The sequence below is a fragment of the Mesoplodon densirostris genome, chromosome 2, assembly GCF_025265405.1.
Source record: "Mesoplodon densirostris isolate mMesDen1 chromosome 2, mMesDen1 primary haplotype, whole genome shotgun sequence".
Taxonomy (NCBI): domain Eukaryota; kingdom Metazoa; phylum Chordata; class Mammalia; order Artiodactyla; family Ziphiidae; genus Mesoplodon; species Mesoplodon densirostris.
The window spans coordinates 4,275,107-4,292,617 of record NC_082662.1 but is presented as its reverse complement, the minus strand read 5'-3'; the positions used below and the strand labels follow the sequence as shown (position 1 = coordinate 4,292,617).

The 17,511-nt window shown below is 55.1% G+C and overlaps 1 protein-coding gene across 3 annotated transcripts in view; it reads right to left on the bottom strand.

Annotated features, from left to right (window-relative positions):
- Nucleotides 1-17,511, bottom strand: part of KCNAB2 (potassium voltage-gated channel subfamily A regulatory beta subunit 2) — a 97,980-nt gene that overhangs the window by 14,589 nt on the left and 65,880 nt on the right. For all 3 annotated transcript variants that reach the window (XM_060088870.1, XM_060088871.1, XM_060088872.1), the window contains 4 exons: nucleotides 12,469-12,512; nucleotides 11,655-11,692; nucleotides 4,063-4,142; nucleotides 1,625-1,669 (listed from right to left, as the gene is read on the bottom strand). In XM_060088870.1, coding sequence (XP_059944853.1) covers nucleotides 1,625-1,669; nucleotides 4,063-4,142; nucleotides 11,655-11,692; nucleotides 12,469-12,512 — 207 coding nt within the window. The remainder of the gene's footprint in view (nucleotides 1-1,624; nucleotides 1,670-4,062; nucleotides 4,143-11,654; nucleotides 11,693-12,468; nucleotides 12,513-17,511) is intronic.

Below are 17,511 nucleotides of genomic sequence, written 5' to 3'. Positions count from 1 at the left end.
CGGGAGACAACCCACAGATGTAACTAACCTGTGGGTGCAACTCAGTAACCAAGGAACTGGGGCTGGGCAGTGGGGGGCTGGAGGGAGGCGGAGTGTAGTGCGATGGAGCCGGGAGCCCAGAGGAGGGGGGACGCTCGGGAGAGGGGGGGACACGGCTCAGGGAATAGAAGGCGGCGGCTGCTCCCTGGGGACCTCCAAGGAGGTCCATGTAGGGGCTGGCGGGTGGATGGAGGGCTCTGGTGAGAACGGAGCGAGGCAAGGGACCACGCCGTCTGGTTCTTCCTCTACTGGCTGAGACTGTTTCAGAAAGGCTGTGTGGGGGGCAGCCTTGGGGAGCGGCCTGTGGGCCACTGAGGTGGGGCGGGGGGCGGTTAGGGTGGGGCTGACCCTAGAGGCAGGCAGGTGATGTTCCTGGTGGTTCGGGCTTCAGTGGCTGAAAGCCAGAGGAAAGGGTAGAGAGTCAGGTCTCCGGCTGCACATCCACAAGAGGCAGCGCTGATACCTTTGTGACTTTGCCTGGAGGGACAGGTGGGCGGGGTCATGACGGCCCCTCCTGGCCACAGTTGACCTTGACCATTCCCATAGGAGAGTGACAGTGTCCCCTGCGGTCGTGCTTTCTTCTAGTTGGGGGTGTAGGGGGAGGACTGCTCAGGAAACAGCTCCTGAGAGCCAGGAGCTCCACAGACGCCAGTGTCGCCTGCGGGGGAATGACCTAACCGGAATCTATCTCCTTGTGAGTCCAACTAAGACGTTGTCAGGGCCCTCGCTAACAGGCGCAGTTTCCTTTTAACTGCAAAGTGAGCAGGGATACATTTTGGTATCAATTAGAGCTGAGGAGAAACAACATGGGTGGGGCAGGAGGAGGGGTGTCAGTCAGCCAGGCCCCAGAGGTTGGGGGAGACTCTGAGTTCGTGCACTAGGGGAGGGGAGGGGGAGGGGAGGAGGAGGGGAGGGGGAGGGGAGGGGAGGGAGGGAGGGAGGGAGGGGGAGGGGAGGGAGGGGAGGGAGGGGAGGGGGAGGGGGGGAGGGGAGGGAGGGGGAGGGGAGGGGAGGGGAGGGGAGGGGAGGGGAGGGGAGGGGGAGGGGAGGGGAGAGGCCCAGCTTTCTAACTGCTTCTGACTTTGCTGAAAATAAAGACACACAGGCCACAGGGACCCCAAAATGCAGTCAAGTGCTCAGCCTGGCCTGACTCCAGGAGGGCAGGCAGGAACTCTGCTTGACACCAGACACAAGGCTCCTGACCGGCTTTCCGGGGGAGGGGGGAGCTCCCCCCTCACCGCGGTGCAAGCCCTGGCTCCCCGGGGTGGCTACCCACAGTGTGAATGCTCGCACCCCCTGCAGGAAGCATGGGGCTGCCTCTATTCTGGGACGTTCTCACCTTCCCAGCAAGAAAAATTCTGGAACCGCCAGGCCTTAGAAAGCCTGGCTGGTGGCACAAGGGTGATGAGGCCAACCCTGGGTGCTCCACCGGAAAACAGGAAGGAACGGCCACCGGATCCTCGCCCGGGTGGCCTGCCCATCCCACCCAGGACCCCAGGGTCCTCTTCCCTCCCACCAGCCTTCTCCAGCCTCTTCCCTGTGCGCGTGCGCCCTGGGGATGGAGCACAGAGAGCAGGGTAATTACCTCCATCCCTTCTTCTTGATGATGTTTCCTAACACCACTTCAGCCCTGCCCAAAAGACGGAGACATGGGGACTTCATTACAGCGTAACAGAAACACCAAACCTCGCCCCACCTTGACAATCAGCCACAGGGTCCCCTCTGTGAAAATGCCACTGGGGCCTGGAGCCGGGCTGTTAATGCCCGTTGGCTCGGGAAGCTCATTCCAGAGCGAGGAGAGTGCCTGGGAGCAGCTGGGTTTCTCCCCCGTGGAGGTGGCCGAGGGCGTGTGCCCCTTGACCCAGCAATGGCATCTCCCGCTCCCGTGGAGAAGGAAGGAGCAGTGTCCTGCTTGGCAAGACCAGCAGCAGACCGCTGCCCTGGCCCGTTGGAAATTCACCGGGGAAAACACTCGGCAACGTTACATGGGTGAAGTTTCTAGACACGTATGTCTTTTAAAAGGTAAATTATTCACCAAGGGCATCCTCTGTTTGCAGAGACAATCAACATGTACTCAGGGCTGAATTTCCAGTTGAGTGCGTGTGTGTGTGTGTGTGTGTGTGTGTGTGTGTGTGTGTCCCTCTTGTTTCTTGCTTCTGAACAATAGAGAGACAGATGCCATGCTGACCGCTGTCTGTTTTGCTTGGCGTCCCTCCGGACCCTGAACCAAACTCAGGCCAGCCAGGGTCATGCGTGGACCGTTCCAGCCTCGCTTGGCATTGCAGCACTGGATTAACTTTTAAGAACTTTCTGCTTGTGGCGAAATGTTTCTGAGCAAAAAACAACAGACGGAGAACCATCCATACCCAGCGCTACATTCCAATTATAACAGCGCCTGAGTCATCCACTCAGAAATAACGGGCTCTAATTTGTGAGCTGTTTAGCATACATTCGGAATGTTCTTCGTTTGCGGTCAAGATGCACAGAAAGTCACTCAGCCCTGGGTCTCTTCCTTTTATTCCTGGGTCCCTTGTTGGTGGCACAAAAGGTCAGGAAAGCAGGAAGAGAGGGGAGCAGGCAGTGGTCCTGGGGCTGCAGGAGCTGTAGGCAACGACTCACCCGAAGCCTGTTGCTTTCGGCTGTGAATTCTCCTGGCCATGAATTTGGTTAAGCCTCTGCCCAGCGGGGGCACAGAAATCCTGCAGCTCCCCGGGAAGCGCCCGAAGCATGAGAAGCAGGGGCACTCAGTAAGACAGACGCTTGGCGCTCTGGTTAGCAAGAGGGACTCAGTGTGCTGGCCCCGGCACGCCAGCCCCGGCTGTCCAGTTAAGCTGGGGGAAGTGAAGACAGTGACGCAGACAGTGTGGCTGCCGTGAAAGGGGGGTGCTGGGCTTGGACACAGGGCCATCTGGAGCTGCCTTCCTCACGCTCTCCTGGGCAGCAAAACGGAGGCAGGCGCAGGGCCAGGGAACAGGCTGGGGTGCTCGGGATGGGGGGGATGCCTCTGGGCTTGGCATCTGCATCGGGCTTTTCCACCTCTGACCCTTCGGCTTAGCTCATCTGTCTGGAAAGCATTTCACTCTGATGGAAAGCAGCTGCCGGTTTGGAGGGGTGGGGAGGGAGCTGTGGCATCAGCAGGACAGAGGGCTGCTGACAGGGTCTGGAGGAGATTTGGGGGTCCCAGTGGAGGCCCTCGGGGCCGTCAGGTCATCAGACCAGGAGTTGAGCAAAGTCCCAGCTGGGGTCCTGATTCTCGGTACCCTAGGTCCCATCGCGAGCTGCAGGTAATAACCCAGAGCCTGCGAGGCAGGTGCTGGCCCTGCGGCCACGGTGCACGGGCGGTGGGCCAGGCTGAGCAGCCCAGCTGATGGGAACTTGGCTCGCCCCAGGCAGCAGGGGGCCAGAGGGAGGACAAAGAGAGAGCCAACAAATGATTTCACAAACAAACGCTGACTTTTGGAAACCCGATGCAGGAGAGTGGATGATTTGATTACAGCCAGTCTTTAAAACTGAAGCCAGCCGCCTTGGCTGAAGAGGGCTTTTACATAATTGAGCAGGAAAATTCACTGCCAAGATGGGAAGAGCAGCTCCCTGCAGAGCTCAGCTCAGCAGACCCTGCTCTCCCCAGCTCCTGAGACGCCCTGCAGCCCTAATTGCACCATTAAGATGTGAAAATATCAGGCATGTGGGGCTGCCTGCACTTCGCGGGCGCGGCAGGAGAGCCCCCTGGACTACAGCTTAATCACGGCTCTCGCCCAGCGCAGCATCTTTGGCACCAGAAGGGCTGTGGTCATCTTGCTGCTTGAACACACGGGAGTTTAGCAAGTGACCAAATGTTCTGTGTGATTCTGGCCCCGTGAAAACACCACCTCCCCACGCCGTTTACGGTTTAGAAAAGCAGGCAGAGTGGGAGGTGCAAACCCTCTGGGGAGCAAGAGCCCCAGGAGCAACAGAAGCCCCGGCTCCTCCCGGGGAAGCTGGGGTTGGCCCGCGTTGCTTTTTCCCGTGAGAAAAGGCACGTACTTGCCCGCTGCGTAGACTTCCGCGGTATCGAAGAGGTTGATGCCATTGTCGTAGGCCAAGGTCATTAGCTGCTCTGCCATCTGAAACGAGAAAACCGGGGCTGCTCACAGGCGGCACCATCTTGCCAGCCCAGGGGGAGAGCCCGGAGGCTCCAGAGCACAACCTCGTGGCCTGGGAAGACCCCCCCGGGTGCCCAGGCGGCCCTGGCCCCGCCGCAGGACAGGCCTGGAAGCAGCTCAGTCACAAACCCATAGAGAAGGAAGAAGACAGAATGAATGCAGAGGCAGCCTCTGGATTGTGAATTTCTTGTGAGCAGGGACCCCACCTATTAGGTTCTCTCAGGGCTTAGCACCTGTGCTGAGCTGAAGCGTGTCCCCCCCAAATTCATGTCCACCCAGAACCTCAGAATGTGACTTTATATGGCAATGGGGTTTTTGCAGATGTCATTAGTTAAGATGAGGTCATACTGCATTAGGGTGAGTCCTACATCCAACATGAGTGGTGTCCTTATAAGAATAGACACAGACACACAGGGAAGAGGCCATGTGAAGATGGAGGCAAAGGTTAGGTAATGAGCCTGCAATTCAAGGACTGCCAAGGACTGCCAGCCAGCAGCAGAGCTGGGAGACAGGAACAGAACTCCTTCAGAGCCCTGGAGGCAGCGCAGCCCTGCGGACACCTTGATTTTGGACTTCTGGCCTCCAGAACTGCGACAGAATAAACTGTTGTTTTACGCCCCCCAGTCTTTGCTCCGGCCGTCCTGGGAAACTAACACAGCCCACAACAGGAGCGTGATAAATCTTGGCAGAATAAATCCTCTTCAAAAGCTATGGCTAGAATGTGCCTGCGATGCTGTATCCCTCTGAATTCTCCCCAGCAACGGCATGAGGGTGAAATTACTGTTTGCAGATGGAGAAACTGCCATCCCCAGCTAGCCCTCTGGCCTTGGCCCTGCTTCTCCAGTGCCTTGCAGACTGGGGTGGATGAATGGCAACTGATGGGCAGTCGGGGTGAGGATCCGAGGCAGCCTGCCTGCCACTGACAGCCTCCTCCAAGATGCAGTGGACAATGAACTCTGCTGGCCCGCTGGACAGTGCAGGCATCCGTCTGAGCAGGGGTCACAGATGCAAACTCCCCCACCAGCCACTTCTCGAAGCTCAGCTCAGAGCCCCAAGCCTCCCTCCCAGTGGCTAGCCCAGGGTGCGGTGAATAATACTTTACACTCAAAAACTGCACGACAGAAAGCCAGCCAGCCAGGTGCAGCTTCTAGGAGCTTCTCCCAATACCAAACGCAGAAGCCCCACCGGCCAGGCAGGTGAGGAGAGGGAGGCTGGCACCTGGTGAGGGTTAGTGGGGTGGGAGGGGGCTCAAACACTGCCAGGCGTGACCAAATCCTTTTATTTTTCAAGAGAAGCCAGAAATCCAGGATATCGGGGAGCGGGGTAAGTTCCGATTTTCAAATGTTGGCGATGAACCCCAAAGGTTTCAGATGATGAGCCAAAGCTAACCCCCATCAGTCAGCTGCTGTCTTCTGACTAGGAAAGCTCACTGGTGGCGGAGTTTTCTGGATCCACCTGCAGGGCGGGCTGGTTCCTCTCCTCCTTTCTCTGCCTCAAGTGTAACAACGTAGCCAAAGCACCCCTGCATCCTCCTCGGGGTCCTCCCTCCCTCCTCCTCCTCCTTTCTTTGCCTCCAGAGCTCCAGGCACGCCAGGCTCCTTCCCTGGTTATCCCGCCTTCATCCTTACTTTTCCGGGATGTGTCCCACCAGGCCGCCGGAGCTCTGCCCAGGAGAGGACCATGTGCTGGGCCCCGCAGGTTACACAGACGGTTTAGGTGTGCACGCTGTCTCCTGGGAGGGTTCTGAGCGAGGTGACGCAGGGCCAGGGCTTTTATTTTCATATTTCAGACACACACATATTTTCTTATGTCCCCATGGTGCTCACAGGGAGGGTACCACACTGTAGGTATTCTTTTGCATTTTGCTTTTTTCACTTCCAATACGTCCTGGAAATAGACCCATAGCAGTTCGTGGAGATCTTCTTCATTCCTTTAAACATTTTTTTTTTAAAAATCAGGGTAAAATATACATAAAATTTACCATTTCAACCTTTTTATTTATTTATTTATTTTTTGCTGTGCCACACAGCATCTTAGTTCCCCGACCAGGGATGGGACACGTGCCCCCTGCAGTGGAAGCGCCCAGCCTCAATCGCTGGACTGCCAGGGAAGTCGTCTCACCATTTTTAAGTGTACACTTCAATGGCATTAAGTCGATTCCCACTGCTGTGCAACCGTCCCCGCCGTCCGTCTCCAGAACTTTCTCATCGTCCCCAACTGAAAGTCCGTCCCCATTAAACACTGACTCCCCATCCCCTCCCCCCAGCCCCTGGCCCCCACCCTCCTACTTTCACCCTCTATGGTTTTGACTCTAAGTACCTCACATGGGTGGAATCATACAGTCTTTTTCCTCTCTGACTGGCTTACTTATTTCACTTAGATGCCCTCAAGCTTCATCTGTGGTGTAATGTGGAAGAATTTACGGGGCTTACGGGGCTGGGTTTTGAAGGGTGGTTAGGAGTTTGTCAGGCAGGCAGGAGGAGGGCAGGTGGAGCAGGGGGCGTTGCGGGCAGTAGGGCTGGTGTGTGCCGAGGAGCACAGCCTGCTGTACCTGATGCACCTGTGGTCTTGCCCGTCCTGTGCTCAGGTCAAACACCTGGCCACCCTCCACTTGGCTTTCTCTCAATCCAGCATCAAAACCTTTAGCCAGTCCTATCAGCTCCCGCTTGCAAATGGTCTGGAATCTGACCGCTCCTGCCTACCTCCATCCGGGCCCATCTGGTCCAAACTGGAGCAGCCCTCGGCTGAGTTTTTGCCGTAGCCCCATAACTCTCTCGGCCTCTGTCTGTGTCCTTGCCACCCCTGCTAGGCAAACTGTGGTCTACAGACCAACAGCGTCAGCATCAGAGATGCAGAATCCCAGGCTCCGCCCCAGACCTGCCTCATCAGAATCTGCATTTCCAGCAGATCTTCAGGGATTCGTGCACATGTTACAGTCTGAGAAGCACCTCCACCGGCCATACGCAGTGCAGCCAGCCAGACTGAGCCTAGTAAGACCTAAGTCAGGGCAACCTTCCTCTTTGCTAAAATCCTCCAGTGGCTTCCATGCCACGAAGGGTCAAAGCCAAAGTCCCCACCAGATCTGCTCCCTCACCTCTGACCCCATCTCTTGACACCCCTCCCCCCATGGCCTCACGCAGGTGGGCACACACCTGTCCCCTTGGGCTGGAACGCTCTTTCTCTGGATCACCAAGTGGCTCACTCCCTCACCCCCGCCTTCCTGGATCGTCCTAGGTAAACCTGGAGGCAACACTCCAGTCCTTCTTCCTCTGTTTTCCTAATCTCTGTGGTTGGCTAAATAGTGGTTCCCCAAAGATATCAGGTCCCTGGAACCTGTGAATGTTACCTTAGGTAGAAAAAGGGACTTTGGAGATTTGATTAAATTAAAGGAGATTCTCCTGGATGAGCTAAGTGGGCCCTAAATGCCACCACAGGTGTCCTTACAAGAGGGAGGTGGTGGGAGATTTGACACTGACAGGGGACAGGGATGTGACCACAGAGGCAGAGGCTGGGGTGATGCAGCCACAAGCTGAGGACTGCAGGCAGCCCCCAGACACTGGAGGAGGCAGGAAGGATCCTCCCCTGGAGCCTCCACCGGAAGTGCGGCCCTGCTGACACCTGAATTTCAGCCCAGTGATACTGATTTTGGACATACTGGCCTCGAGAACCGTGAGAGAATAAACGTCTGTTGTTCTAAAGCACACAGCGGGTGGTAATTTGTTATAACAGCCACGGGAAAGGAATGCGCTCTCCATCGTACGTTTAACCCTCGGAGATAAGATGTGCTTATGATCTGTGATCTGTCCCCCTCTCCAGACAGAGAGCAGCCCGAGGGCAGGGACCTGGAGCTCGGCAGGTGCCCAGCCAGCATGAGCTGAATGGAGGGAGAAAGAAAGACGTGAACACAATCCTAAGTACACCCAGGACAGTGCCTGGGTGACTGTGGACAGAAAGAGAATTGGGGAATCCGGGAATTTTCAGGGCTGATTTCTGATTTTTGGACTGCTATGATTTGGTTGTAATTCCTCTTCCAGGTTTTTCTATGTGACTATATGCTTTTTCCCTGCAACACTGCGACTCTGACATACACACGGCTGCGACTCTGACATACACACGGCTGCGACTCTGACATACACACGGCTGCGACTCTGACACACACACGGCTGTCTCTGCTGTCTTCCGTGCCCTCTCATCACGGTTCTGTCCCCTTGTCAGTCATCAAAACATGACTTCTAAAGACTTCTGCTCTGTGGGTGCATCCTGCATTATGTAATGGAGCTTCCATTTGGTGACTTTTCAGTTATTTCCAATGTCAAGAGTCCCAGAGGCTGGAGGCAGAAGGAACCTCAGAGGACATGTGGGCCACCTCCTGTCACCCCCACCCAGGGGACAGGGAGGCCATCCGGCCCCCGCACGGTTCCCCAGAGCTGAGAGCTGGCTGTAGGCTCTGAGGCACGGAGCCCAGGTAGGATCCCTCTTCATCCCTCTCCAGGTGTGGCCTTGGGCACCTGCTCAGTCTTGAGGCTCTGCTTCCACGGAATGGATAATAAAACACCTACCTCCTTGGGTTGACAGAGGATTGAGAGCCATGATGAATGTAAAGTTTAGCTACTCTTCTTATTAAATTCTTATTGCCCAGGCTGCTGGGAACATGCGCCCTCGGGGGAGTTTTCCACCTGAGCAGCTGTGTGAGGTCACAGAAAGGGCACTGAACTAGAGTTTGGAAACCTGATCTGTCCAGGGCCGCTCTGGTACTTGGCCACGTGATCTGAGGTTTACTAACACCGTCTGCTCCCCGTGACCCTGACCAGCCCACAGAAGCCTCCCTCCCTGGGATGAAAACCCACAGATATTTGCAAATGCTGCTGTGACCCCATAGGACCGGGGATGGCAACCCTTTTCTGTAAAGGGCCAGAGGGTAAATATTTTAGGCCTTGCGGATGGTCTCTGTGGCAACTACTCCACTCTGCCCTCACAGCATGAAAGCAGCCACAGACCATATGTAAACGAACTGGCATGGCTGCCTGCCAAGAAAAGTTTATTTACAAAAGCAGGCTGTGGAATTCATAGAGGCAGAGAGTGGATGAGAGGTTACCTGGGGCTGGGGGGTTATTGCTTAATGGGTACCGAGTTTCTGTTTGGGGTGATGGAAAATGCTGGAAATAGACTGTGGTGATGGTTGCACAGCAAAGTTAATGTACTTAATGCCGCTGAACTGTATATTTAAAAAATGGTTAACATGGTACATTTTACGTTATGCTTATTTTAACCACAAGAAAAGGGCCACAAGAAAAGTGGTTAAAATGGCAAATTTTACATTTCATATATTTAAGAAGAAAGAAAAAACAAAAACAAAACAAAACAAAAAAACAGGCTGGGGACCAGATTCGGCCCCCAGGCCATCACTTACTGACATTTCCTGCGTCTTGCTGGGGAACGCCACTTTGCCATGGTAAACCCACCAGTTCCTTGATTCTGTGTCTCTCTGGCATCTGCGTGGCATCTTGCACACAGGAGGTAACTCTCAAAACAGGACTCTGTGTCTGGATTCTGTGGCGCGCCAAATGCCTTCCTTTGGACATGAAGTCCGCAAGGAACACAGTGCCCCAGGTGGGGTCACCCAGCCAGAGCGGGGTCCCAGCCTGTGCCGCTCTGGGCTTGGGCAGCATACAGGTTTCTCTGCAGCCCAGGAGGGTCCTTGCTTCCTGTGGCGCCAACCCCGCTGGTGCAGACCAGGCAGCCAGCTAAAGAATACAATCCAGGCATTCTTCCTCTCAACTGTGGAGAGGTGGGCCCCTCGGACTTGATGCGTTGATTGCTGGGGACACCAGCTGTAGGGTTTAATAGGAACATTCCGCTGGTTCTTTCACTCAATCACTTTCACCTGCCAGGACCTTTTAGACCCCTGAATCTGTCATGTACTGTATCCGCCGTCCTCCCAGCTTTGTGTCATCTGGAAACGACTTCCATTGTCTTCATACATGTCACCATGTCCCTGATGGAGCCACGGTGGAGGCCGGAGCCAGCTGTGGCTGCCGTTGGAGCATTAATCAATACTCCTTGGGTGTAATGGATCTGTTGGTGAAAAAGTCACCTAATTGGACGGTTACCATCCGGCCACTTCTCTATATCTTTCCCACAAAGACAATGCACACAGCATAGCTAATGCCATTAGGAAATGAAGTCACAGCCTCCACAGAATTCTTCCACATCGAAAGGGTAACAGACGAATTAGACACCACTTATTTGGGGTGGACCACGTGGGCTCCGGGGCTCCAACCTTCTAAGTGCTTGGAACCAACCTGGTGGCTGAAGGTGAAACAATTCCCAGCACCTTAAAAACTCCTGACGTTACCTGAGATAGGCCCCAGAACCTTAAAGCCAGGGCAAATAGTTCTACAACAGCTACTGTCATAAAAGCAAAAGGAACAAGAATGCAAATTAAATGCATCTAGATTTCGATGGAAGCCAAGCTTTCCCTTTGAAAAATAACTATCACAGTTACAAGGTCTCAAGTGAACACACTGATTCATTTTTTTTTTTTTTTTTTTGCGGTACATGGGCCTCTCACTGTTGTGGCCTCTCCCGTTGCGGAGCACAGGCTCCGGACGCGCAGGCTCAGCGGCCATGGCTCACGGGCCCAGCCGCTCCGCGGCATGTGGGATCCCCCCAGACCGGGGCACGAACCCGCGTCCCCTGCATCGGCAGGCGGACTCCCAACCACTGCGCCACCAGGGAAGCCCACTTATTCCTTTTTAAATGCCATCTTTCCAATAGGAAGTAGAGCAGACGTGAAGACAGCTTCTTGTGCAGAGGTTCGGAGCTCTCTGAGCAAAACCGCTGTTCCCACTTCCACAATATTCACTCCCTGCCCAGAAGTGCACACCAGCCTGGGAACAGTGTCTTCTCCAGGACAGACGCTGGCTGCACTGAATCCCAGTTGTGGAGAGAGAAGCCCCAGCAAGTACATCCCATGGCAGTGCGTCCCATTAACGATGGCTATGGGGCATGCGCGGTTAGGAGCTTGGTCAAACGTTCAGCTACTCCGTCTTTGGTTTGCAGCAAAATTTCCAGGATCTGCATTCTAAATGACCTCAACAGATATTTATTGATGTTTCAAATTCATGTGGGCATCCTCTGTAGGAGTGGCAAAGAACTGCATCGGGCTTGATGATTTGGAAAATGTGCTCTCCCTGAATTCCTCTGGCTAACCGTGGGATAGGTGAGGAATCTGATTCCTGGGACTTTAAGGAACTTGCTGAAGCCCCAGTGCACCCAGCTGCTGGGTGTTGGCGCCACTACGGCGCTCACCCTTCCTGTTATCCCCCAGGGCACCCTGGAGAAACAGTAAGAGGGGAGCCAAGGCGGCTGCCCTGAGCACTGACTACCTGGTGCATTTCGCATACTTTACCACGTGCCTGGGCATGGGCGGCCCTCCCCGGGGCCTGGGGGAACGAGGGAGCCCCATCTTACCTCGTCGGTGATCTGGCCTCCGAAGGTCACCCATGTTCCTGATAGGAGAGACACAGGCTCAAGTCAGAGAATGGCCCCGGGCAGCCCAGTTCTCCCCAGGGTGCTTGGACCTCGGGCTGCAAGGCGCAGTGGGGCAACCACAGGCCGCCACACTGCTCTGCGGGAGCGTGTGCTTGGCATGCGTGGACACCTGGCCTTTGGGGCATGTCTCCCTCTCTTGGAGCCAAGGAACCAAGGGGACAGTAAGTGCCCAGAGCAGGCAGCTGACTGCAGGGCTTTGACATGCTCGTTGGCGCTCAAGCCGCTGCAGCTCCTATTCCAGGGACGTGCCGTGGGCAGTCCCTGAAGATGTGCAGGGCTGACAGCCATGCCCTCGCGCTTGCTGGGCGGTGTGTGCGCGCGTGTGTGTACGTGTGCACCGTGGAGGTGGAGAGACAGCGTGTTCTGGGAACAGAGCTCATATCTGGCAAAAGAAGAAAAAGGGCAAAATCTGCCCCTCGCGAGGGACTCTGTCACGTAAGGAAGGAAGATGCTGGTTCCCCGGGGGCAGGGTGCTTCCCTGATTTTCTGCTGCTGGGCAGTGGGCTGTGTGTGCAGAGGGTCTGGGTACTCGCCTCACGTCCCCTGCTAAGGCTGCATCTCTGTCCTCCTCCCTCTCCTAGGCCCCTCCCCAACTGCCTCTTGGTTACCATGGCAACCGAGCCTCTTCCCTCCCCCCATCCTGGCTCTGGGTGCAGCTCCCTCCCCCACCCCCAGCCTCCCTGCCACCCCCGTTTCCTTGCGCACCACTGGACCACGAGGACCCCACACTCACCGAGCCCCAGGCAGGAGACCCGGAGGCCCGACTTGCCCAGGTTCCTGGAAAACAAACGTGGCGTGAGTTCTCAGCAGTCAGGGCAGAACCCATTGTTTCTACTGTCCAGCCTCCCGAACTGCCCACCCACCTCTTCTGAGGCTCTGAAGGCAAGGGGTCCTTTGGAGAGAGGCCTGCTGCTCGCCCACCCTGGGGGTAAAGGGCCAACCAGGGCAGAGCCACGTTGCTGGGACAGGCCACGCTGTGACCACGGCAGGGCCCCGGGAGCCACCTCGGGGAGAAAACATGGACTGGACCCCATCTTAATTCATGGGCTGAAAGAAGATTGGTTCAGGCCTTGTGGCCCCGGATGCAGGGTGTCCTCTTGTAAGAAGCTTCTCTTTCCATTTCTTTAGTGTCACGTCTGTGGTTTTGTGTATCTTTATTCCCTCTCTGAGGAGGGGAGGAGAAGTTAGTCCCACATCACCTGGGCCACACAGCCCTGGGCCCTGTCTCTCTGCAGGAGGAAGTGGGGGGAGATGAGAGCCCTGTTGAAGGGCACTGGTGCCCAGAGCAGGCCTGAGCCCCAGCCAGGGCTGCTCAGGAGGGCGAGAGCCAAGATCCCCTGGCAGCACACGTCCTGATCAGACCCAGTGGCCACAGCTGCACAGACTGTCCAGGGCTCCATCACAGGCCCCCTGAGGCGCCTGCCAGATGGGGCACATCCTGGGGTCCACGTGGGTGAGCTGCAGGCTGTCATTAATGTCCTTAGGAGGTCATGGAGGGCAGCAGTGCCCTGCTGAGGACTGGGAGACCGGTCTGTCCTAGCCCGTCCATCCTGCACAGGCTGCCTGGGAGCCTGCAGGGCAGCGACAGGCCGGGTGTCACTGATCTCCCGACAGCTCTGTCGGGCAGGTGCTTCCCTTTTCCTGATATTCCCATTTTACAGAAGAGCACACTGAACCTGCGATTTCACCCAGGCTCTGAGAACATGCTCCCCGCCACAGAGGCATGCTCCCGCAGCCCCGGCCCTTTACGGGAGCTGCCCAGATGGTGAGGTTGACACGTGGCAGAGCGGGAGTCCACTTCCCTCATGAGATCCCACTGCTGGCATCCCGGTCCTGGGACCAGCCTGGGGTGCAATACTCTTCTAGGCAGTGGGAAGCCAGAGAGCTGTGAGAGATGCAGTGGGTAAACCCCAGCCTCCTTCCCTAGGGCCGTCCGGCATTTCTAACTTCAGTGGATGCTGTGTCCTGTTTTTCTACCCTATGTGGCCCCTGGCAAGCAGGTGTGGGGCTGAGCGGGACCAGCCCTTCTCTGACATGGGCCCACTATGGCCTTCTGCAGCCTGGGTTTCCCTGGTTACAAGATCCCGGGACCCTGCCCACATTACAGGTGGTCGTTGGTTGGGGGTGGATAGAATAAACTTGTAAGCGGTTTGATAACAGTTTGTCACCAAATTTAAAGTAGTTCTAAATTGCCCAGCTTTCTTGTTAAATTTCCCATTAAAACCAGCCCAGCCATCGGCCCACTGTTCCTACAGGGAATGCTGGGATTTTTCCCTGAGGACATAATCACAGCTGGTTTCTTTACTGGGGAGGGGAGCAGATCGGCAGTGGCTACAAGCAGAGGCTCTGAAGCTGGAGTTCAAATTCTGCTTCGACCTTGCTGGCTGTATGCCTGCCCCTGGGCATGTCGTGTAACTGCCTGATGCCTCGGTGGGCTCATCTGTAGAATGGGCTCGAGAGGCTGCCTCTCAGGGGGTGGCCATGGTGGTGAAATGGGATAACACATGTGCCTGGGGCACAGGGTCACAGCGAGCACAGAACGGGGGACAGCAGCCTTTTCCTTAAACGAGAAACAACAGCAGACAAATCCAACAGGCTTTAAATGGTAACGTGTTAAAAAGGGAACTGAAGTTTCCCCTTGTTTTTTTTCCCCCTATAAATCAGTGAAATACTCTACTAGTGCCCTCAGCATTGCTTGCATATTCCGACCCAGAGAGACTTGGTTTGTGACCCTAGAAAGAGGCACGATTGGTAACTATGTGAGGTGATGGATGTTAACTAAACTGATTGTGGTGATTGTTTCAGGATAGGTAAATGTATCAACCCATTATGCTGTACCTTAAACTTAAACAATGTTATGGGTCAATTATATCTCAAAAATAAAAAACGGGGAAAAAATACTTAGAACAATCTTGATTTACCTTCAGATTTGCTACGAGAGATTTCAAATACAATATGCATGAAATTCAAGGGCTGAGTAGTCAAACACATCCTTCAAAAGTTTTCTTATAAAGTTTAAATCATGCTTGGATTGATGTCGTTTGCTAAGCAGAGAGTAAACTTGTGTATTCTTGTGTTTACGGAAATTGGAATTCAAAAGGAATTAAAAAAGAAAGAAAGAAAAGCACAATGGCATCACCAATAGACCCTGCATCAGGCCAGCTCCATGTAGCAGATAAGGTAAATTTTCTCACACTGGCTAGAAAATGCTTGTGATGAGAAATTAGAATGTTGCTTATGAGCCGTCTGGTAATGGAGCAAAAAGGGCTAAAAGTTGTAATCAGTGGTCTTAACAATTGTGGGGTCACAGACCCCTTTGAGACGTTCCTTGCCTGGAAATGCTCACAGACACAAAAACCTTCAGAACCTTGTTTGCAATGCCCAGGCATTCAGAGGCCTGGGTGCGTGGTCTAGATAAATCCGGTGCTGGAAGGGAGGCTGAGCCCCTGCCTCTGCAAAACCACCTCCTGTGCGAGACGGTGGGGGAGCAATTTCCTGGCAAGGCTCTGTTGCAGGTCAAGTTCTAGGCATGTCCTCCTGCCACTGCTCTTTATCACTGTGGAACCGAGTGCTGGCATGTGCCGCGTGTTCAGGGGATGGGCGGCTTTAGCAGCAGACAGGTGAGGACACAGGACAGCAGGCTGAGCCCACCTGTGTCTGTGCCTGAAGAGAGGTGACACCCCTTGCCCACCAGAAGGGGCTCCGAGTTTCCTCGGACAGACGTAGGGTGTTTGGCGATGCAGCTGACGCTCCACCCACCGCCCACAGGAATAATTTAGCAAAACTAGGACACCAAGCGACGCTGCAATTACCCCGCGCAAGTTGTTTCCCTGTTAAAATGATGGTATTAGCTCTGCCATCCGCTGCCAGGCCTCGGGAGAAGGAACCAGAAGGGACAGGGTATCTCAGGGCTAGGAGCTTTAGAAATACGGCAGCTCAGTGGGGGTGGGGAGAGCTCAGCAGATCGCAGCCTCGGGTGGACCAGGGCTGGTGACACGCCGCCACTTGAAACTTTCAACACGCGAAGATCGTTTCCTACAGCTTTTCCTCTCTTAAGTAAAACCTGACATCATGATAAAATAGTTGGCTAAATCTCTCAACCCCAATAACGTTAGTCTTGATTAATTTGCCTCATGTCCCTCCTGGGGTCTGGAAAAATGGCTAATGAGGACTCAGGGATTTAACCTTTGCTGGAGGAAGACAGTTGACGCCCATCACGCGGCCCCCCGACACGCTGCACCCCTAAACACTGCACCTCAGATGCCGGGCAATTACAAATCCTGTAAAAATAGCTGTTCAGGGCCTTTAACTTCAGCCGTCTGGGTGGACGACAAAAATATGATCAGGTGATGGAAAGCAACTGGGTCTTGATGAGCTGCCTTAATGGACAGGGTTGCCCTTGATGGACAGGGTTGCCAGAGCATTTTCTGGTTGGTTGTCACCCTGTGGGGGATTATCTGTTTTCAGCCCCCAGGCTCCAGGCTCCCTAAGGACAGGCCTGGACTTCCGGGTCTTTGCTATCAGATTGTAGCTGGCAGCTGCAGGGTCCCAGGGGTGCTTGTTGGTGTAACGTGGGGCTGAGAAGTCCAGGCCCTGGGGCCAGACCCTCCGGATCAAATGCTGGTCCCTCTCCTTGCTCACGGGGCTTGGTGTACCCCTTCCCCCGCACTGAGCACCCCTGGCAAGAGTGTGGCACCCTGGTGCAGGCCACACACTTTCAGCGTCACTGTGAAGGGCTAGCTTCTGAAGGAGGTGGTCAGAATTGGGGAGATCTGGATCAGGTCCCCTGCAGCTCCTACCTGCATGCATCCTGGCTGTGGCCCTGGGATAGTCATTATGGAGCAACTCCATGAGACAGCTACCCAAAGGCAGGCACCTCATGCTCAGCGAGGGGATCCAGTGGTTTGGATTCTGGCTCCCATTTCAGCTGATATGAGACTACAAATCCTACAGGGAAATGAAGCCACCTTCCCCCTGCCGCTGCCAAGAAAAGCTCCCCAGGCCCTGCCATGTGTAAGGACAGGCGGGGGTCCCCCAGTGTGGAGGAGCTGGGGCTGGGATCTGAACCCACTTCCTCAGACTGCAAACCCTCTGGCCCAACGACCACCTCCCTTTACTGCCTGTCTTGCCCTCCCAGCCTCCACGTGTGCCACACGCACACACAGGTGCACACACACAGACGCACACACAGAGGTGCACACACACACAGGTGCACATACACAGACGCACACACGGAGACGCACACACGGAGATGCACACACACAGACGCACACACACAGATGCACACACGGAGATGCACACACACACAGGTGCACACACAGATGCACAAACGGAGATGCGCACACACACAGGTGCATACACACAGACGCACACACGGAGATACACACACACAGGTGCACATACGGAGACGCACACACGGAGACGCACACACACACATGCACACACGGAGATGCGCACACACACAGGTGCACACACAGACGCACACATGGAGATGTGTACTCACACACAGGTGCACACACGGAGATGCGCACACACACAGGTGCACACACGGAGACGCACATACAGAGATGCGCACACACACAGACGCACAGAGAGCTGCGCACACACAGACGCACACACCGAGAGATGCGCACACACAGAGACGCACACACAGAGAGATGTGCACACACAGACGCACACACAGAGAGATGCACACACCCAAAGACGCACACACAGAGAGATGTGCACACAAAGACACACACACACAGATGCGCACACAGATGCACACACGGAGAGA